The sequence below is a fragment of the Loxodonta africana genome, chromosome 2, assembly GCF_030014295.1.
Source record: "Loxodonta africana isolate mLoxAfr1 chromosome 2, mLoxAfr1.hap2, whole genome shotgun sequence".
In the NCBI taxonomy this organism is placed as follows: Eukaryota; Metazoa; Chordata; class Mammalia; order Proboscidea; family Elephantidae; genus Loxodonta; species Loxodonta africana.
Window position 1 is genome coordinate 198149828 of NC_087343.1, and position 23854 is coordinate 198173681.

General features: G+C 37.8%; 1 protein-coding gene across 6 annotated transcripts; it reads right to left on the reverse strand.

The window, feature by feature from the left end:
• CLK4 (CDC like kinase 4) lies at window positions 1–23816 on the reverse strand. Of its 6 annotated transcripts, XM_023552015.2 has the most exons (15): window positions 18764–18877; window positions 17852–17918; window positions 16415–17259; window positions 15122–15180; window positions 13767–13989; window positions 12582–12672; window positions 12118–12184; window positions 10676–10792; window positions 10419–10585; window positions 10130–10224; window positions 9747–9876; window positions 6295–6377; window positions 3392–3471; window positions 2545–2635; window positions 1–2463 (listed from the first exon to the last, which is right to left on the reverse strand). In XM_023552015.2, exons 4-15 carry the CDS (start codon window positions 15172–15174, stop codon window positions 2323–2325), a joined length of 1338 nt encoding a protein of 445 aa, XP_023407783.1. In that variant the 5' UTR covers window positions 15175–15180; window positions 16415–17259; window positions 17852–17918; window positions 18764–18877; the 3' UTR covers window positions 1–2322. The 6 variants fall into 6 exon arrangements, with proteins under 6 accessions (XP_023407783.1, XP_010591267.1, XP_003404743.1 ...); XM_010592965.3 differs by lacking the exon at window positions 17852–17918; XM_003404695.4 differs by lacking the exons at window positions 15122–15180; window positions 16415–17259; window positions 17852–17918 and adding an exon at window positions 23683–23816 and having other exon boundaries at window positions 18764–18927.
• Window positions 23817–23854: the final 38 nt, after the last annotated feature.

Below are 23854 nucleotides of genomic sequence, written 5' to 3' on the forward strand. Positions count from 1 at the left end.
TTCAGCCACATTTATTGAGATACTTGGGCAAGTCATTTCTAATTTCTCTAGCCTCTAGCACTTTTTAAGATTATTGACAAGAATTTTTTTTAATTTAATGAACCATAAAAATTTCACAGGGTAGTTGCTTCTGTCAATTTAATAATAGCAGGCATCAATTTTATTCATCTACTCTGAAAGTCTTGTTGAATGAATGGATGAATGCCAATACCTCAATAAACAGCAGCAGAAACACTGGAAATAACCAATTTAGCTACACTTTAAAATATCTCATTAAGAAAACCAGCCTTAGCTTGAATAAAATTGCTAGAAATAAACTGAGGCATGTTATTGTTTAAGAAAAATATCTAAATTTCCAATGACTCATATTTACTTACACACTAGCCATTCAGAACCTTTCCCTTTTAGTACTGAAGCTCCCAACACTGTCAAAACACCTGGAGCTTCTAGAAAGTGAGTTCAGAAGTAGAAAAAAGGCAATTAAAGAGAGGGAGGGGAAGGTTGACAACAGATACTCATGAGCCCAGACTGATAAACACCCTGTTAAACATTCTTCCATCTATCTAATTTTTTAAGTTTCCATGAATCAGGCCTAAAAATTAGCAAGTACCTTTTGGAAGAAATACTTTTCAGAAGGAAAAAGGGTCAGCAATCATTTCTTAGTAACAAATATAAGTTTCCTTTCCTCCTATATCCTGAGGTCAGTTATTCTGAGAAAATCAGTCTTTAATGGGGGAGAGAATCAAGGTTAATTTAGGAAAGTGAAGTACTTGCTGGGGAAAAGGACAGGAGGCTTAGGCAGTAGCGGCACTGGATGAATGGAAAAGGGAAATAAAGGATGGCAGATCAATGGCCAGCAACGTGCCTAGGCTTAGGAAAAAGCAACTTTTACATCAAATACTCTGTACCCCTCAAAAAAATCTCTTATGATACATTTAACTATTCTGAAGGTACATTCACTATACACGGATTGCAGCAGAGGCCTAAACATAATTTATGTAGTGATTCTATAATAAAACTTGTTTCAGCGTTCCCAAATTATTAGTCAACTTTAGGAACGTGGCCTTCCTATACTGGCTAATGTTCCCCTGGATAACTTACGGCACCCAGACTGGTTTCACTTACTATTTGTCATTCAAGAAAATTCCATGCATTTTATGTCTACAACACATGAACAAATAAAATTCAAATCTTTGGTGTAATGCATTTGTGAAATGGGGACACTTTTAACAAAAAACAACCTATTTGAATCCTACAATGAAATAAATTTCTACCTGGCAGACTGAACGATATCAATAGATTGTTTTTAACTTAACAGTTACCACGTAGTTTTTATGTGAGAACAGGTATCATAAGAACAATACCTACAATCAAAAAGTTTGTTAACCACCAATTAGGTTCTAGAAATTTCTGAAGAGCTCCTGCCTGAAAGTGTCCTCCAATCAAATCCTTCTTTTTCTCCAGTACAGATTAACACAAACATGAACTGCTTAATAATAGCCCTTAATTCTTACCGGCTGAGATGTAAAGATTCACTTGACTTGATAAGGAAACAGATGTTACGACATTTTCAAGACTCCTTAGGACTTGGCATTAAAAACTAAAACCTCAGTCATCAGAATTACTATTTATATGCTTGCAACTGACCAAACAGCCCTTAACAAATACGATTCTCCAAGCCAACGTTTCAGTTTGACTGTAATCTTATATGAAGCGTGTATATTCTTTTTATTAAAACCAGGGTGGGCAAACTGGGTATCTTTCTACTAATGCCTCCTTATCATCAACATCACCCAAATGAGAAGGAATACAATACTCACAATTTAATAAGATTCCCCACATAGGCATTTTCCTATGGATTTTGGTTTCCAATACCTGTGTGTATACCACCTAGTATCCAACAATTACAGGAAAAACTTTTAAACAGTTCTGAATTTGAGGGATATACGAATATTCATTTAAGAACAAAAATAGTCAAGATTTCCTTTACTCAAAAAAATCACTTTAAAGAGTCAACCTCCACGTACAAAAAGCAAGACCAATCACATTTATCACCAGACACAAAATATATTCCAAAGGTCTTTAAAAATGATAATTAAGATCAAAAAGGAAATTTAATTTTAACTTTTGTATTTCATTCATTACCAAGACCATATTTGCTTAACAAGATAATGCTATTGATACAAAACATACAGTATTTACACTTAACTGCACAAAATAATTTAATGTTTACAAAAATATTAGAATGTTTAGTTGACTGACACAGTCTTAAGTAATCTCTTCTAGAGAAGTATATATACAGTAAGACCACTGATTTCCATTTCATTTCTTTTTTAATAAGTCAAAGAAAGGATGCTGCAATGCTTCATCCAAGGTAATTCTTTCAGCTGGATCATATTCTAACATTCTTCGAACCAGGTCAAATAGCTTCTCATGTTCTTCATCATGACATAGCATAAATTCCTAAAAGAAAAAAAAATTTTTTTAAAGATACTAAAGAGTGAAAACCTGTGTTTTTCGACCTTTAATCTTTTTTTCTTGTACCTTTAATGGTTTGCAGCGTCTCCTAACATATCTACCAGCAGAACTATGTTCATCCCAATCCAGCTGGTTATGGTGAAAATACTTCCGTTTCCTACAAGAAAAAGAAATCTGGATTAGTAAAATAAAAAAGATCCACATCTCTACCCTGCCCCCACTGGGAGCATGTTCTGTCGCTCCCCTCTCCCCGCCGACGTCTCTCTCTACACATACATATGTACATACAAACACACACATAACTTTTTAAAAATCTCAGCAACAATTATATATTATATACCTTACATAAAATTTTACTTAATACTTTATGGCTGTGAGATTTTAGTATCTCAAATTGTTTCCAAATACTACTAATGAAACAATGCAAACTTCAAAACAGAATCCTGGATCCATACCTCTAAATTCTCATTTCACATATCTGAAATGGGACAGAAGTATTCAGGTAACGGCTTAGGCGACTTCTGTGGTGGTGTTATGTTTGGAAACCACTATAGTACCTTGCCCAAGGACATACAGCTGGTTCGCAACAGTATGGAATTCAAACTTAAATAGCTTTGACTCCAAAAGAATAAACCATTTCCACTATTCCATGCATCACTTTTACATCAACTTAAAAAACATTTATACAAAATTTAACTTAAGTATAAAAACACCATTTAGTTTACTTGACCACTAGCAAAACACTGCCATTAATTTTTTCAAAATTGGCTTTAAAAAAAGGGAAACATGCAGTTACAAGTTCAAATTCTGTATTCCTTGGAAAAAGTAAAACAATAAATTTGGGTTTTCTGTAGTTTGAATACATCTAGGCCATTGTATGCACCCAATGAAGGGCTTTAATTGTACAGCATACCTTGTTTTCTGAATCATGTGTGTTGGTATGGGTCCTAATATTCGTTCCATCATTGCCAGGTGCTCTTTACTATCATGAGTCTAAAAAATGTAGGAAAAAGAAATTTAGCACTCTCCATTTCCCTACATGTACATTAAAAAAAAAAACAAACAACCCAAGGAAATGGTGCTGACATAAAAAGACAAAACTAGACAACTACACAATTTACCCTACACTTCAAAGATGGAACAATACTGAATGAGCTGTGTTCTCTGCTGTAAACTCAATAAGATTAAAGTCTTTCTGAGATGGATCAGTAAGGTCTGTATAGCTGCCAAAGCCTAGCTTGTTTAATATCAACTGAACAGCTTTCTTCTTTATTTGTATTTCTTGTACTGTTTAACTTGATGAATGACTAGGTAAGATTACCAAGAGAAACCATCTCCTCTTTTAATCAGGTGCCTAACCAAGATTAGCCTCTATTATATAACATTCTTTCAGTATGCAAAATCTCTTATATTTACATTTGTATTAATGGGCATCGATTAACACTTACTAATCCTAGGCAATAAAAATTAATTCTCACAACAACCCTCAGAGTTAGGTATGAGGGAGCATGAGTTTCAATTCAAAAAGGTCATGACACTACTAGCTCAAAGTCATACAGGCTCATGACTGAGCCAAGTTGGAACATGAACCCAAGTCAAAGCTATATTCTTGAACTATACAGTACTAGAACTTGGCTATAGTACAATAAACTGTCAAACTTAAAGCTGAAATGGTATGCTTGCAGAGAAGAAGTTGGCAAGCTTGTTCCGGAAAGGCCCAGATAGTAAATATTTTCAGTCTGGCTGGCCGCAAATGGTCTGTCACATTTTTTTTTTTTAAACAGGTATGAGGCTGGATTTGGGCACAGGCCACAGTGCTCTGGACAGCAGAGGCTGTGGCTAAGGCTTTTTAAAATCTATCAACTACTGTGCCTAGCACACTACCTTCAAAATGTTAAGTCCTTAATTCATTACAGGAATAAATAATACTAAGCTCCACTTTTTTTTTTTTAAGTTTCTCAGTTTGAGTATTTTGGGGGGTGGAATTAAAATATAAACCACATCTCAAATCAGTGTTAACAGTCTGCACTTCACAGAAGATCTCAAAGTGATTTAGAATCACACTTACGTGAAGTATCCGTTTTACATGAGTCAGCATGAAGCAAGCATGCATTCTGCTTAACTTTTTCTTGACCTTAACAGCTGACTACTACAAAACCAGACTGCTTCCTAGAAACGACTGACAACCACGGTTCTACATTATCAAACTTGCCTATAAACTCAGAGTAGTTTTAATAGGATCTCTATGGACTAGACAGAAACAGAAGTCTGATGAGGTGCCCCCATAAGCAGTGAAGACATATAATCTGTAATAACCTATGAAGTTACTCTAAACTCAAAGCTTCATCTGCCCTGCACTGACATAACTTCAAATCAACCTCTACAAGTACTGAGCCAGGGTCTCCCCATTACCCCCATTAAAAAACGAAAACTCCACATCTTGATCATATCCTAACTCAAAAGTTCTTCAGTGGCTACATCACCTACAACTTTCAAGACTTTTGGATTTCAGATGGAAATAAAATTTAAGGGAAGTGTAGACCAAAATGGTTTTCTACTTCTTGTTTTGCCAAAGACTTTTATTAAAAAATAAAACAAAACAAAAAAAAAACCCAACTACAAATATTATACCATCATTTCATAGACGGGACATTTTAATCTAAAAAAAGCAAGAGGGCATTATCTAAATAAAGCCCAGGATGGGAACTCTAACGTTTCATTTTGGACCTGTCTACATTGGAAACCAATAGCTTATAAGATAAAACAGGTATCATTCTACAGTATCCAACTCCTTTACCAATCAGTCCTTGCCTAATGTCCTCGTTCTCCCACTTACACGACACTCTTAACGACAGTATTTATTCTTCCCTGACTAGAATATGTTCCTTTACTCCCCTACGTATTTACACCTGGGATGGTCATCACACCAACCACTTTCATGACAAAATCCTACTCCTTCCTTCTAGATTTCTCTTAAATCAGTGATGCCTTCTCTAAACCCCAAACCAAACCCATTGCCACTGAGACAATTCTGACTCATAGCAACAGAGGAGGCCTGCCCCATAGGGTTTCCTAGGCTATAAATCTTTAGGGAAGCAGACTGCTACATCTCTCTCCCATGGAGGGGCTGGTGGGTTTGAACCACCAACCTTTCAGTTAGCAGCCAAGGACTTAACCACTGTACCAACAAGGCTCCTCAGTGATGCCTTCTCTAGGGAAATTTAACTGTTAACCTTTCCTGGGTTCCCACTACACTTTCTACATTGTTCCATTATAGCAAATACACTTTTAATAGTTTTCCGTGTCTCTCTCTGCATGTTTTCCTCGAGAACAGAGATGTTATCTTCTCATCTTTACAAACTTAGTTCTTAGGAATCTGCCTGGGGCAGCTTAGGTGCTTAACATTTAGAATAAAATACAACTTATTGTTTCTCAATTGCTTTATAAAAAGGAATACCTTGTTCACGGCCATACATAATCAGAACTAAAACTGGCCACATTAATGCTAACACAAATTTTGAAGAAACTCTGTAATTAAGGAAAAAAAAAAAAAAAAACCCCGAGACAGTATGAACCATATCTGAGCCATGTCTTAAAAACTCTAATCACAAGCAAAATGAATTATGACCACTCACTAACCCCAGTATCTCATTTCAACTGTGGCTTTGGAGAAGGGCGACCATTTTGCATATGCAACTTTAATCTCAGGACTCTTGACAGTATGGCAACTTTGTAATATGGAATCCAAAACTTTTAACATGCCTTTAACATTTAAAATTCCCTAGTAATTATTAAATGAAATTACTGGATACATACCTGAAAGACTGTGAAACCAAGGTAATATTCGATAAGAATGCAACCTATGCTCCAAACATCACAAGGCTGAGACCAACCTAGAGCTATTTAAAAAGAAACATTTTATTACGCAACAATTTTTAACTGCCAATACATAAAATCCTTCTCTATACGGGTGCTCCTTTTATACAGCGTTTGTTTTATACCGAATGCTAGGCTCTGTATGTTCTCGTCGTCTATGTCTATGTCCTTACATCAACAAGTAGTATGTTAAACAGGGGTAGGAGGCATTTTATGTAAAATAAATGGGTGACTCACAAACATTTTCCGAGTATACCTATCAGTTTGTGCAAATCTTCCAAAATCTCTGAACTACCGTTGAAACTGTTATCCCAATTTATATTTGCTTCAGCAATTTTTACATCAGTGCAAACGTAATTATCTCAGAATGTAATTACTAACCCCTTATCAATTATCACCAAGCTGATGCCTGAATTCTTTCATTAAAAGAAATACTGTAGTTTAACATAAATTATATAAGAATTATATGCAGTTCTACCTATACGTAGAAATAACAAAGTCATTTAGGTTCACAGAAAGGGATCTACAGATATATTATACTTTCTCCTTCAGAATTCTCAATGCGTAGTAATGTTATTATACTTTAACGACACAAATCATACAGATATTTTAATCTTCTATAGATCAAAGATTTTAGTAATTATAAATAAAATAATGTATAAATAAAATCTACTTAAAAAATATTTCAATTACTTTCAGTAACATTGGTGACTCTAAAAGTAAAGGAAAAAACAATATATTCAAGGGCCCTGCCAATGATTTAGTCATTTTTGTTAACCCCCAACTACCTAACATCTGAATGAATGGATATAATGATGGAGCATAATTTCTATTTATAGCCGCGCATACAAAATCTGCCAATGCTAGGTGGACCTCAAAATTTTTCTTCTCCAACTACTCCTATCCTCATCTAGCTTTTTCCCCAGGTGACTATAACCTTCTGCAGCACACCATTTTGAATCATCCCATTCTCTGAGGAGTCTGAATTCATTTTGTTCTGTTTGGAATTCTGTCTCATTCACTTTTACCACCTTCTGCCAAATCAATCTGTTTACTACCAACACACTGTAGCACCTGACTACATCTTCCTTTCTAACCTAATCTGCCTCAGTCCTCAGGAACATTCCACAAATACACAAAGGGCCCTTCTAATATTTCAGTCTCATGATTCCTTTTCCTCAAGGCCACTAGCTCCAATTTCAAATTTATACCAACAATGCCTAGCCTGGCCACACTTGGAACTTATTAAGCGGTTTGCACTCAACTACTAACCTAGAAGTTGGAGGCTTAAACTCACCCAGCAGTGCCATGGACGCAAGGCCTGGCTGTCTGCTTCTGTAAAGACTATACCCAAGGAAACCCTATGAAGTACTGCTACTCTGTGACACATGGGGTTGCTGGGAGCTGGAGCTGACTCGACAACAATGGGTTTGCCCACTTGCCAAGAAAACCTAGCACCGTCGAGTCGATTCCAACTCATAGCAACCCTATAGGACAGATTAGAACTGCCCGATAGAGTTTCCAAGGAGCGCCTGGCGGATCTGAACTGCTGACCTCTTGGTTAGCAGACGGAGCACTTAACCACTACGCCACCAGGGTTACCCACTTTAAGAGGCCATTAACTGTTAAGATGCACCATTATTTTATGTACCACTAACAAAGAAAAAAAATTACTTGTCCCTATTTCAGAAATGTTAAGATGTGGGGAAAAATCTCCATCTTAAAATTGATAAAGCACAATTATTTCCTTTCAAGCTCTGAAAATACCTCTCTGTCCACAAATCTTTGTCTACACTCCTTTGTTTTGGCTTCACTGCAGCTTTTATGTCCTCATCATGACCATCCTTCTACACTATCACAACATAGCAGCTCCTTTCTGGCCTTACACTGAGCGGAAGCCCTATAATCCATTTCAAAGACAAGCTCTAACGCCAGGGCTTCAAACCAGTTCTTCTCGGTTCAGTCATGGTTGGGAAAGCGAAACTAGAACAGAACCGAATTTTTTTAAATTTGGATGAACTGGAATAATAACCAGAACATGAAAAATTATAGTTTGAAGCCCTCTTAGAAACCTAATCTCCCTCTTAGAAAACAAGGGCAGAATATGTGTTGCATAGCAATCAAATAAATCTCTTGCCCATCCAATCTTGTGTAGTCGGAAACACCAGTGCCCCACTCTAAGATGGCTGCTGCTGTGCTGCTTTGAATGTGTGTCCCTCTCCACGGTCCTGCCGATAATCCAATCTCAAGCATCAGGCTCCAGAAAGGGCCATGCCTCTTCTGAGTCTCCCATTCCAGGGCTTTGACCTGTAATTGTTCCCATTCCAGTTATTGTTCCGGATCACTCAAATTGTAAAAATTCGGGTCTGTTCTGGTTTGCTTCACCGGCCATGACTGGTGTGGTTCAAACCCATCTAAAGCTGAGCTGTCCAATGCAGTAGCCACTAACTAGATGTGACTATTTAAATTTAAATTAAATAAAACTGAAAATCCAATTCCTCATTCACTCTAGCAATATTACAAGTACTCCAAAGCCATATGTGGCTAATGGCTATCTTATAGAACAATGCAGATACAGAATGTTTCCATCATCACAGAAAGTACTACTGGTCAGTGCTGCATAAGTCTCAGTTTCCTCACTCATATGCCAATCCTGTAGGTAAACATTATTAGTTTGCCTTTCCCAGTTCTATTTTGAACTACCAAATCCTGTTGAGAAAAAAAAAAAAAAGTATTAAGTGGAAACAAGTGATTCCACAAAAAACATTTTATCTAACCTCAGGGGACCTTACTTTTGGCTAAGTAACACTTTTATTTAACTATCTCCCAATAACACCTGACCTGAACTTCTACACTGTCTCTAAGCCCTCAACCCCACCTCTGACTTGGTCTTTAACTTTTTAATTTTGAAGCATAACATTCAGACCCTTATTTTAAACTCTGAACCTTAACTGATTTTCTATTTCAGACTCTCTCACGTCAAAGATCACCAAAGAAGCTCTCCTCTTAGACTAAACCCTTGTTGCTCTCCTGTTAACCAACATCTACCCTGCAGTCGACATCTTTATCAGTACCATACCCTTGTGATCTTGTGATGACACACAAAATTGGTACCCAAATCACACTGCTGTGATGTACTTAGCCAATGGAGCATGTTTTCTTACTATCACTGAAGATTAATCACCTCCACCTGGAATATTTCTCACAGATGGTATCACATTTTTTCCACTCAGGAAAAATATTTACAGCAAATAACCATGGAGCCTTTATGGAACTAGAAAATGTTTTCTGTACACTGTTAAGAAAATCCACAAACACCCCCAGCCCCAATAAAAGGTGCATGGAACAAACACTTCTTCAATTACAGTATCAGGAAGTCTGGTTCTACTGACCTAAAATGACCTCTGGAGCTCTGTAATGCCGTGTAGACACTAAAGTGCTGTGATGTTCATCATCGTACGTTGCACTTCCAAAGTCAACAACTTTGATATCTGTGTTTTCCAGTGTGCGTTCATCACGTTTCTAGAGACACAGGTGAGTAAACATGAAAATCAGTAACAACATGAAATAAATTTGACAGCACTATTCAAAAGGTTTGCATACTAATTATCTTTTTGATTTTCACCATAACCCCATGAGAGAGGCAAAGTAATTCTTTTTTTGTTTAAACATCAGTACATAATGAGCCTCAGAGATGAAATCCTTCCTAAAAGGATCACCAAGCTAAATTAATTTTAAAGACAGTCACCAAAATTAACTTTAATCTTTAACTTACCATTTTAGAATTATATTTGACTACATAGTCAGACTTCACAAATAAAATATTTTCAGGCTTCAGATCTGTATGAGTTAATTTATTATGATGCAAAACTACAAAAGAACAAAAGGACATTATGAGTTTGACTTATAAATTAAATTTGTACTGGGGGCAAGGGCTTCGGAGTAGATACACAATGGGGTTTCAGCTTTACCTGTAGTATGTACATTTTTAGTGATAATGTATGTTGCCCATACAATAAAAACTTGGATTTTCTGGTGTTTAAAGATTTATCAAATATACTTACAATTTATTGACTGGCAGATCTGATATGCCATCTGCCTGATGTGGTCAATCTGAAATGGCAGAAAGCTGTTTTCTTTAATGAAATCATAGGTACTAAGTCCCAGCAGCTCAAACACAATACAAACATGACCATGATGATCAAACCATTCCAGCATCTGGACACATCGGCTAAAATACATAAAACAAAAACAATTCAATTCACAGAACTCTGATTATTTTATGTTATATAATGGCTCATAGTTCAGAGTTCATACTTACAAGACACTATTGGGATCAGTACTATTTAAATGCTCCAATACTTGAATTTCCGAACGAGCTGCTTCACGGTATCGACCTACATTTTTTACAATTTTCACTGCCACATGCATGCCATCCCTTAAAAGCAAAATGAAGATGAAATTGGTAAATGCACAGGAGTGGACTGACGCTGTGTTTCCTCTAAAGCACAATCTCCACAATCTTATTAACAATCACTCTATTATTTTTCTGAAATAATCTTTCAGGGCACACTTAGTATGTTAGATTCCATAATACAAGTTTCTCAAAGCATTTTGACAAAATATACCTTATGTGGAGTGATGATTTCCTTAACAGTTAACGAATTTTATTGTTTCCAGAATTTTAAATTTACTTAGCTTTTATACTTAACAAAAGTAAAATCAAAAGGTATAAAAATGTAAACCAGGAACAGAACACACTACTACTGAAAGCGTCTGTTAATCTACCAGGCAAGATCTAGGTGCCTCCCAGTGTAATGGAAAAAACAGACATGTGAACAAACTACCATGATGTTAGAAGCGCTTGGTACAAGGGACTAGGTGAGAGCAGACTTTGTCAGGGAAAAGGTGACACAGAACTGAGTCCTGAAAGATAGGTAAAAGGTTTGTCAAAAGCGGGAGGGAGATGGAACGTTCAGGCAGAGGAAACACCATCTGTTAAGTCATGGAGCCAAGAAAATGCTCAGCACATTCACTGATCCAGGTAGGCAGGAACAGTTCAGAGTGTAGAAAAGTGGTCTTTAGAGTGCAGCATCTATAAGAATACTTCCCAAGAAATACAGAGCCATGAATGATTTTGACAGAATCAGTTTTCTGTTGCCCTCTTTTCTAAACCTGCTCTGCCTAAACACAAACTATTTTTTGATGAAAACTTTTAGATGCCAATTTAGAAACATGCAGTTTTAACAAAATTCCCTTAAGAGGTTCACTTACAAAGTTTACAAACCGTGTGTATAGAGGTCCTGGAGCAAAATGATAACATGCAGCAGACAGGATCAGATCACAAAGGGCTCAGAACGCCTCATTAAAGAATTTTGACTTTATAATGTAGGCTTTTAGTTGTAGAATTTCATTTTAGTTTAGGAAGCTAACTCTAAGATGCAAATAGTATCCCTTTGGAATAAAAGTTTTTCAGCCAATAAGATTAGACATGCTTCATTGTTTCTGTGATTCCAAAACAGAATAAAACCACCCTAAATCACAATAAAGAGCGTCAAGGGCCTAGGTTCGCCTCTTCACTTGAACACTTTAATTTCAATGAATCTCACTGATTAGAATTTGTCAGCATCCACACTCATGGTAAATAAATCATACAGCTTAGGAATTCTTGTTATCCCTTCTAAGAAATCACATGGCTACCATTTAAAATACTAATTTACAGATCTTTCCCCACCAAAATTATCAGAATGTGTAAAAACTTACATGCCATGGTCAATGCACTCTACAACTTTGCCAAAAGCCCCTTCACCCAAAGTATCCACGATTTCATCTAAAGGGAGGGGGAAAAAGAGGTGTTAAGTATTTGAGCACAAATTATGAAGTTATTCAAACAATGAATGCTTAAATGTGGAATATTTTCAAATGATCTCTATCAAAGTATAACTAAGGTTTCAGCACTCAAATTATTTTATTTTCAGCTGCTACAAAAACAATTAGATAGAGCTATCTTTCTTGCTCTAATCTCAAATTCCACTGATTATTTTGGAACTTTAGAGTAGAAATATTTAAATTCTACAGAAAAGAAGATATACAACAGAACAAACAAACCCACAAAAAACAAAACAAAAAAGTAATGAAGAGTTGTTTAGCCCCCCGCTGACAAACTAGTCTTAAAAAAGATACTTCTGTCTGCAAAGTTTAAAAAGTGTTTAAAAAGTATTCTATACATCTTGCTCTTAGAACGTCTCCACTTTGACAGATCAGGTGACCCTCCTCATCATCCTCTATACTCCTGGGTCTTTTCCTTCGGTGGCTCTTCTGGAACGGCAAGTGGGCAGCACCAAGATCGTCCAGCCAATCAATATATCAGAGTGAATTCAGGGCAGAATACGCAATTCATTCAGCGGGGAGATATTCAGGCATTCAGATAAGCACCAGGCCACGAACAGTTGGCAGGAGCAATTTCAAATTCAGTCCCCAGAAATTCACAGGGCACAGTTTATGTTACAGAAGAAAAACATGGCAAGGAACAGATTTTCAGATAAGATACTTAAAGTGGCAATAGAAAAAAAAAAACAACACAATTGTCTCTTTAAAATACTGATTTAATTGAAGTCTGAGATTTAAAGAATGTAACGTCATGATTTACTCATCTCTTGCTATAAACAGAATATGCTGTTGAGATGTCTAATTTGTCCAAAAAATGTTTTAAAATGTCAAGATTAGTTGAAATTGGTCTTATTTAGCTATTTTAAAATATGCATGATTAACATAAATGGGCAAAACAAAGGCTAATTTCAATGTTCTACCTAATGAAAACTAGTTCTACTGAAGAACGCTGGGGACAGAAAAAGTAATTCAAAGTTTAATGATCAAACAGGTGAAGATGTGTGAGTACAAAAAGGAGTGGGCTTTTTGGATAATATATTTCCCATTCAGCACCCATTTTCAAAATTTCAACTGAACTGGTCGCAGTCAATGATACACTGTGTTATTGAAATATGCTACATACAAGTTAACAACTTTTCAGTATCCACCAGTGCAATTTTTCCGTATTTGTTTCCAAGTATTAGAAAAGGGGCTTCTTTTAAAGTAAAAGAGCATTTAACATTGAAAGAAAAAGATGGGTGCTACATTCTTTAAGATTACGAAACACAAAAATAATTTATTGTTAAAATTAAACTCATGATCTAATCCACAGAAAATGAATAAATGTGGATAAATGAAGGCTAGCTAATAAATACAGATTGGCTGTAAGAATCTGTACATTTCCTTTAAGGATTCGAGTAACACAAACACAATTATATATCCAAACAGTACCGCATATATAAAGAAATTTTTCCAACCTATCGGCTAAGAGCTTTTACACACAAACAAGAATCCACCCAAAATAAAAACAAAATCAATCATACCGAACGTGACTGATGACTTGAACAGTGTCTATTACGCTTCCTTTTTGGACTGCTTTTCCTGCTTCGGCCTGAAGATTTACTGCAGTGGATTCGATAACTGCTTTCAATGTCTCTGTGATAATGCCTAGGAACGTATCCTTCGCAGTAGTCATTTCTGTATTCATCAATGTACCTCCGGTCCCGATAATCTCTCTCATTCAAGGACCTTGCCTCTAAATAATGACTGCAAATACATTAAAGGGTATCAGATTATTCTCTCTGTTCTAAAACAATGTGGTTCAAACAAAACATTCTCTCAAGAATTCTTGGTTTAAAACCTCTATAAAAAATTTCAAATTGATGAATTAGAATGCATACTTTTCTCACAAAACTAAGAAATAATTTTATTTTAACCAACAAGCAAATGGGTCCATAATTCTCCATTATCTAGAATGCTGTCAAGCATTTCACACCAAGGAACAAAGCTTGAGCCAAATCACTCATTTATTATGTTTACTGTACTTAAGTGTTCCTTTACCTTCTGAAAAAGACAAAAAAGTCACAAAACTGCTCTTCTGAAATTCATCAGTCTTATGATATATGCATCTGTAACTAAGCTTTCTCTCCTCTCTCACAGGGCCAGGCACAATCGGAGGCAGGCAAACAGGATGCCTTTCCCTGTTAATGTAAGAGTATTTTAGATATCCCTGGCACAAAGACAATGCTTTCATGAAAGGTTATTAAAGCTGGAATGAACCTTAAATGCATTCCAGTCCTTTCATTTTACAGATGACTAAATTAAAATCCCTAGAAGTAAAATGATTCGCCATGGTTGTAGGCCACATTAGTGACAAAAACTGAAATGTCTTCTAACTTCCATTATACAGGCCAGTTTTATTTCACACATTACTTATCCTGTCTCCACTCCTCTTTTCACTTCTAGTCTCCCGTTACTCTTGGTTGAGAAACAGACACCACAGTTTTTAAAGATGGCCTCATGTGCCAAGGACATCTAAGTTATACCCCTGGCAAATGAGAAAGCGTTCCTGTATTGCTCGCCCAGGATTACAACAGTACCACTACCTTACTTCCCTTTGCACTTCTAATTTCCTATCACTCCTGCTAGAGAAATGAAAATTATACAAGGAAGACAACACAGCATCATCTAGTGCCATCGTGCTTGACTTCTCCCAAATCTACAGGTCCCTTTGAGAATCTGATGAAAGCAATGGACCCTCTCCAAGAAAAGCACAAATGCATAAACAAAACTTGGCAAAGAATTTGAGAGGTCAATGGATCCCAGTTAAGTAGCCTTTATCTGATGGAAAGAAAAGGACACAGATTCAATTGGCCCAATTTCCCGTCCCCCTCTCTACCTGAGATGAGTGTCCTCTTCAACAGAGTGCGAAGCTTCAAGAGGGATGCACATGGAGCACTGAGGGAGAAAGGGGACACCTGCCCAGTCAGACAAATCAGCTAAAATAATCCTAACAAGCAATGGAGTGACAGATGTTGACTAGATTGCCCTCACCAACCCCTTTCATTTCCCCAGCATATGCTGTCATTCTTTTTCCCAGGGGGCTGGTTTACAGAGAAATGAAGGTAAGAGGCATCTCTAAAATTGCTACTCAACAGTTAGCATCAAATCCAGGCTGCGGAGATACAGGAATCTCCTTTCCTTTCCCCAGTGTCAGCCTTAGTTCTAGTCATTGGAGAAACAACTCAGGATATTACTGTTAGACTGCAGATCTAGGTCAGGGACCTGATCATCTGGGGTGGAGCTGTCAGGGAGAGATCTACAACACATCAAACTAGAAATGACCATAATCTAAAGGGCTTCCCGTGCAATTCTGTAAGGCATCCTCCCCATAAAGTCCAAAATCTTCCTGTCAGAAAAAAAAACTAATGCTAATAATATTAAACTGCAATAATACATGAAATTAGAGCTACTGATAACCTATCAACAATCAACAGAATTACAAACCATGGGGTGAAGGAACATCATGATAAATTAAAAAGATGAGGCACTCTTCAAACTTTAATGACCACGGCTTAGAGATAATACAAATAAAATCTGTAGAATTAAAGGCTATGGACGAGGTGAATGGGAAGAACAAATTGGTTTCATTTTTAAAAATATTCACTGAATGTCAGTGAATATTTCAAAATAGCCTAGATTCATAAAGGCATGGGCATTTGTGTTTATTTCCACACAGGTTCTGTGGAAGGTTTAAAAAAAAGATACAAGGTAAAAATCCTGCCAATGAATAATGAACAATGAGATTCCAAAAACCAAAACCCACTGCCACTGAGTTAATTCCGACTCACAGCAACCCTAGAGTAGAACTGTCTCATAAGAGTTACCAAGGAGTGCACGGTGGATTTGAACTGCCGACATTTTGGTTAGGAGCTGTAGCTCTTAACCACTACGCCACCAGGGTTTCCAATATGAGATTACTCACATAAAAAAAAAAAAAACCAACGACGCAGGGAACAATGAAAGGTCATACATGACTACCTAGGGCCATAGAAGGGAAGCAACTCAATCTGCTTAAAGTGTCAGGGAAGGCTTTTATGAAAAGATGGAAACAGAGCTGCATCTCAAAGTGACGCTAGGGCTTGAACAAAGTAGAAAGTGGAAGAAATTCCAGGGAAGATAGCATAATTACCTTATATTTAGATAGCACTTGTAGTCACAAGGGCTTGAAGGTGGATTTGTCTATGCAATCCTCAGGAGACAGTGAGTAGATAACTCCAGCAAGAGCAGTTTTCACATCGGGGAATATAGGCAAATACTAAGCTAGGGCATATCATCAAAAGCCCTGAATGCCAGGCTAAGAAGTTTAAAACACTGTTTCTCAAAGGGCAGTCTGCTTATCATCTATATCAGAATATGGAATTCTTATTAAAAATGAAGGCTCCCGAGTCCTAGGTTGGATTCACAGAACCTAAATCTGGCAATCTACATTTCAAACATACCTCTCTGAAAATGATCCTTTTCACACTAAAGTTTGAGAATTACTAGTTTAAGACTTGATATTTTATGTTACAGGAAGACATTTTAGGCTTTTGACCACAATATATAAAGGTGGTGTTTGAAGAATTGATTGAAAAAGCCTGTAGGAAGGGACACCAATTCACAGGCTACAGCCGAAAGACAAGTCAAAAAGAAAAGATACTTTCCGATAAACCTGACAGTGGGTTAAAATAATTAATACATAATGAAGAGCTCTTACAAATCTTTAAAAAACACTTTAATAGAAACAGTTGACTAAGAATACAAAAAATATCCAAGTCAACAAGCATATAAAAGTGGACAGATTCACTAGAAATTAAAATTTTCAAATTAAAACACCACTCTCGGCCTTTTAAAATAGTCAATATTGGTGAGAGCATGAAGGAGTATGCTGTAGGAGTAAACCTGGCACATGCTTTCTAGGAAAAAAAAGAGTAAGTATGCAAGAATCTTGTAAGACTTCGCACCCTTCATGTTGAAAACGTCTCTTCTTAGAATCTATTTTTGGGAAATAATTAGAGGCAAAGATTTGTATACAAAGATATGCTTAAGAACAATAATTAGAAATAATTTTATATCCAAATAATGGGGGACGAGCATCCCATCAAGGTTATCCTCTTTATACATTTCTGCATTTTTCACTTTTTTCCCATTTTATGATTAAAAAACACTCTTTGTCAAGTTTTTAAATCTTCAAAAAGACAATTAGAAGATTCTATATTATGGAGACCAATTATGATCCAACATCTCTGTGCCAATGTCAAAGAAGAAGGTATTGGGCTGGAACTGATTCAGTATCCTGTTTGTATAATTAATTATGAACATGAATGAACTGTTCATTACTCAAACAATGTATAATAATCGTAAATCACTAGTACTACGATATTAAGCCTTACAGAGGTTTGGTATTTATTATTTAATAATTGAATGTAGATCTTTTCCTACAGTACACTGTGTTATTAATTAGCTCTAATAATTAAAATCCTTCCTCCATATAACAGTGTGATGAAGAATTAGTCTGAACTGATTACAAGCTCGCTGTTCTGCAGAACAAGTCTGTTTAGCATGGAGAAGGAAAAAAATTACATACTGTTTTGTAAAGTAACCCCAGCTGGCTAATTTAGAAAGTAATCTGGGAAACAGTCCCAATGGAACATCTGCACAAAACAAGGAGAAAACACAGAACCAACAAAACAAATGAGAAAGGGAAATTAACTAACGACAGAGTGAATGAAACTCTACTCACCTAGTCTTTCTTTAATCATTTAGAAACTTTAAAATTTCTTTAATTCTGTTTAAATGTGTTAACTCCAAATTTTACACTGGTAAGAATTCTTTTTTTTTTTTTTTTTAAGAATACAATAAAACAGGACAAATGCTATTGGAAATCTTTACTGCGACCCTTTCCTAAATTACTGGCTACTGCCTACGCAAAGGAATGGTTCTTTTTACAATGAAGCGTCTCAAAATCCCAAATGTATCCACTGCTTTTACCTACAAATATAATCTGTAGAACACAGTGTGAGACTAACCCCCAACACATTTTAGCATGCCGTATCTCATTCATGAAACACGAAACATACATTTTTCCCTCCTACACACCCAATGTATAGCTAAAGGCACTGACTGGGTGTTCTGTCATCATTATTGACTTTTTGTGTGCCTCATCTCCCTAACTATGTTACTGGCAGCCTATTTATAGTATTTTTTGGCAGATCCTCACAATACCTTAATGTTTTATACCCACTTACTGATACTGTCTCCAGCCATTGCCAGATAGACATAGACACATGAGGATAGGAATTTTGTTTTAGTCACAGCTGTAGCCTTAGCACCTATAAAGTGTTTGCCCCATAATAGGCACTCGTTATTTTTTTTCAATGAATAAACATTTCCTAACTGAATCATAAAACAATTTGACAAATGAAAACTATGTATGTAAATGACAAATCACGAAAAAAACTACTGAAATTAAAATGTTACTAGTTCAAGAGTAATTTACCAGTCAGATTCTTTAAACTGCGGAGGTGGTTTTTTACAATGCCTGTTCTCTTGTGTGCTACTGTGAGACCTCCTCTTCCGTTTGTGACTTCCACTGTAGCTTTCATGCCCCCAGCTTTCTCTGCTATCCCAATCAGGGCAATGAGTACGTTTTGAATGCCGCATCTGTTAACAGAAACAAAAAGGGATTTGTGGAAGTTATAGTGTACGTAGCTTCGTTTAAAAAAGTATTACAGATTAATATTATTTAAACATAAAAACCCAGCACACAGGCTCTAAAATCTTTTTTTTTTTTTGGTACAATTTAGTGCCATTAATTCATCATATTGTGCAACCATCACCATCCTCCATTTCCAAATTTTTCCACCACCCTTAACAGAAGATCAATGTCCTCTATCTAAATTCTTTTTAGGCTAATGGCCCACATTACCACAGCCTCGACCAGACTGAGTCCAGTACAACTAGCCGGTGCCCAGCTACCACCACCAAAACTGCTCTGACAGGGATCACAACAGAGGGTCCCGGAAAGAGCTGGAGAAAAATGCAGAACAAAATTCTAACTCAAAAAGAAAGACCGGACTTGCTTACCTGACAGAGACTGGAAAAACCCTGGGAGTATGGCCCCTAAACACCCTTCAGCTCAGTAACGAGGTCACTCCTAAGGTTCACCCTTCAGCCAAAGACTGAACAGGCTCATGGAACAAAACAAGACTAAAGGTGGGTACCAGCCCTGGGGCAGGGACTGGAAGATAGTAGGGAACAGGAAAGCTGGTAATAGGGAACAGAAGGGAGCGTGTTGGCATGTCATGGGGTTGTTAACCAATGTCATAGAGCAACATGTGTACTGTTTGATGAGAAACTAGTTTGTTCTGTAAACCTTCATCTAAAGTACAGTAAATAAATAAATAAAATCTTTTTAGGTAATGTTCCCCATCATGGGGCACTAGACCAAGATGACTTAAGCGGCATACAGATCTAGATACCAATACTGTAAGACCTTAATACATTTTCTTTCAATCTTTTCAATTACACCCAGGAAAAAGTCTCGGCTTGATGTTTATCTTCAACTAACACTTGCTCATTGTCCTTTGAAAACAAAAGTGCCAGGGCTTGGGCAAACAGCCTTCAGTAAATAACAGTATTTAGCTAGAAATGAATACTTTTGTTTTTCTTTTATTTTTACAATTACCTTCTTTATGACAACTAATTACTGATTTCCTAATTAAGTTATTGATATGATTTCCTTAAAACTGTTAAAGTTAAAATCTGAGTTGACTTAAAGTTAAATAATATGACAAGTGTCACCCAGCTTTGGCAAAAATACTATATAGTACAAATAACTGAAGTCAGCAAAAACACTCAGGGATATTAAATGTGGGAAATTACTTTGTCTTAAAGTAATTTAACTCTCAGTTCCCTTCTATAAATCTCAGAATGACTCCAAGCTTTGAAAATAATAGGAGGTAAAGAGAACAGTATTCAACAGAGAAACTGAAGGCCAATGAAGAGATGTGATTTAATGAACTCACTTTTTTTTTAATCCAACCAGTTTATTTTCAGATCATTCTACAGTTATTCTTAAACCTAGCTGCTACAGCTCTGAAGCACTCTGTAAAAGAAACCAACCTAGGAGCTGCACAGTGAAGTACGGTCACAGTCAAATCAGAAGAATGATGGTGACAATTCCCTGACACCATCTACAACTTCAATTACATAGGCTCATTCCAGGTTCAGTATCTGTGCTCAATGTCATCCTGATCTGCTTCTCCCCAACTTAACTCTTTTCCAAAGCAACTAAATTTTTAAGTGACGTCTAAACTCTGTTAAACAGGGTGAGCTTAAAAGGCAAAAAGGAAAGAATTTCACAACTTCAGCAAGGAATTGGAAAAGGCTAAAATGTAACAAAACCAATTGAGTTAACCTCATTCAGCTTGTTCAAGTGACTTGGGAACCAGCAAACAAATGCCAAGTGAAAATGTCAATTTCCAAGTGGATTAAAATGAGACTTTGAAATGAGGCAGTTCAACTCTCCTGGGAGGCATTCCTTAAAAAACTGTATATATCATCCCATCAGGGCCTGATGCCACCAAATATTCAGATCTCTTTAACTCCTCTTGCTGATTCTAACTCTACGCCTGTAAAGTGTTCTTCTGATAATGTGACTTCTCTTTGAGCTTGTTTAAGAAAGGAGAAGACATTGATCAGGTCAAACAGGAATCCTAAAACCAGGGCTTCCAACAGCTTATTTTCAGTTTGACCCCCTGCTAAGAATTTGCTCTTCCACCCCAGATATACTGAATCTACGGTTTATCTATAGGGTCACTGTGAGTCGGAATCCACTTGGCAGCAATGGGTTTTCTGGTTTTTATAGTTTACCAAGACCCTCAGGTGGTTCTGGGGTAAATGCAAATTCTCAGCAGGCAGTCAAACAGAAAATAACTGGTTCAAAACCCTGCCTAAAACACCTGTTAGGCATCTCACCGGAAATAAGTAGTCTGACTTAAGCATGAAACATGTTGTTACTGTTAGATGCCAAGGAATCGATTCTGACTCATAGCGACCCCATGCGACAGAACAGAACTGCCCCTCAGGGTTTACCAGGCTATAATCTCTACAGAAGCAGATCGCTAAGTCTTTCTACCTTGAAGTGGCTGGGGGATTTGAAATGCTGTCCTTTCAGTTAACAGCTGAGCACTTAATCACTGCGCCACCAGGGCTCCGTGTATGGGACATAAATTTGGGAAAATGAACTAAAGGGCATGCAAATTTACCCGAGGCAAAAAGCCAAAAAATAAACTTTCTTCAGAGGAGCCATAAAAAACATTTCTATTTCTAGTGGAATTCTTCTGATACTTTCCTTGAATTACCAAAATTGAATTTTAACCACATCGGGAACTTTTTAAAATAGCTTCTCAGCATTTTCAAACAAATAAGAGCAGGCAAAATCACATCCGATAAACGGTTATTATGACCACCATTCATTATGGTGCAGTTTTTGCCAAACATGTGTCTGGTTTAGTTTTTTTCCCCTCCCTACTGTCAGTTGGCCACAACAGGCTCACCTCCAGCAAGGCAGCATTCTCAAATAAACAAAGTTATTACACTAAAACCTGTGAAAGCTGGAACCTAGGTAAGACTGAAACCTCTCAGAAAAGGAAAATTCAAATACTTCCCTATAAGAGAGAGCGATAGACAAGTGGTAAGGCTGTATACCCTGTCAAAGGTGGAAAACTTACAAGACCTGGAAAAAACAAGGCAGATCCTTGGAGTTCCAGCTCTCAGAGGTTTCACTTGTAATATGCAAATACTAAAATAATAATGAACTATTTGTGAGAGCCCAAGATTTGTATTTCTGTAATCAAGTTTCAGAAACCCTGGTGGTATAGTGGTTAAGTGCTACAGCTGCTAACCAAAGGGTTAGCAGTTTGAATCTGGCAGGTGCTCCCTGGAAACTCCATGGGGCAGTTCTACTCTGTCCTATAGGGTTGCTATGAGTTGGTTTCCACTCCACAGCACTGGGTTGTTTGGGTAATCAAGTGTCACTACTTCAAATTTAATGCAGTTACTGTTAGGAAGTTTTTTTTTCCCCTAATGCTCAGAAATATATTCTCAGGAGGTAAAGATTTCTTCAGTGACTGTTCCTTCACACACACACACACACACACAAACTACCTAGAAATTATTAAATTATCTCTAATTAAAAATAACCCTATATGCTAGAATCATCAGATATTTTCCATAAAAACAGACACACGGGATCCATCCGTATGCATGTACCTGTACTGGAAATCTGATTTTCCTGACCTTTTTAAAATCTTATGATACCCGACACTTAATGCTATGTACATGGCTGAAAAACATCAAAATAGACGTTACGACCAGTAGGCTCCAAGACAGCATTTAATAAGTAACACGAAGCCTGTGGGTGCGTGAGTGATGCACAATCACATAGAAGACTATAAAGGGAGGCCAAGTGGTTGGCCTGGTCAGTTTGGAGCGCTGTTTTCTTAGAACTGGATAAGCACAGCTGGACTACGTGAGTAATCACGAATAATACGATGCAAAACTATCAGAAATACAGATTAGCTGTTAACAGTGGTGTGCTCCACCTTAGGAAGAAAACGCACCGCACAAATGACGAACCTCCCATATTTCAACCTTCCAAGCTGGAGCTAAATTCCACCAACTGGACTCGCAGGAGGTGCCCCGGTGGCGCAGTGGTTAAAGCGCTCTGCTGCTAGGTCAGCGGTTCGAACCCACCAGCCGTTGCTCAGCAGGCGAAAGATGTGGCAGTTCACTTCCCTAAAGATCACAGCCTTGGAAACCCTATGGGGCAGTTCCACTGTGTCCTACAGGATCGCTGAGTCGGAATCGACTCGATGACGCGGGTTTTCTGAATTCACAGCTCCTCTGACGCCCAGCCTCCATCACCGCCCAGCCTCCCCGCCCCGGGCCCCCGGCTGGGACCTTTGGCTCACTCACAGATCCCGGCAAATATCTGATTCTGGAAAACCCCAAACTCCAGAAACGGCTCTCGAAGGGTCTCCCGCACTGCTGGTCCCCGCATTCGGCAAGTCTTCGCTCCAGCGGGCGGCGGCGGCCCTGAAGGGATCACCAAGACCCCGCCCGGCCCGTTAGCCACAACATCGGTACGAGGCTGGGGCCTGCGGAGCCGCGGTGCACGAGACAGGGGCCCTCAGGTAAGGGTCAGAGCAGAACCGCGGGCCTTTCCGCCCCAGGACTTTAGATGTACCATGACGCCTGAACAACTTTAGGTTTTTAAGGCCACCAGCTGAGCAGTACCTCTTAGGAACCCCCAACTCATCAACAAGCGCCGAGGCCCCGAACCCAGTCGTTTCTCCGACACCTGGCCTTGAGACATAAGTCTCCCAGCCAAGCACACTCCATCCTATACCTTACCTCTCCAAAAGCAAAAGGCCTTTTGGGCGAGAAACGTCGCCAAACCGCCGTCTTCCCCCTCCAGCTACTGCGACAAAAACCCCACAAAATGGCGGTAGCGGCCCCTAGCACCACCTACGACGCGCGAACGCGCCTGCGTTACAGAGCCTCTGGCGCTCCGGCCCCTCCCCCT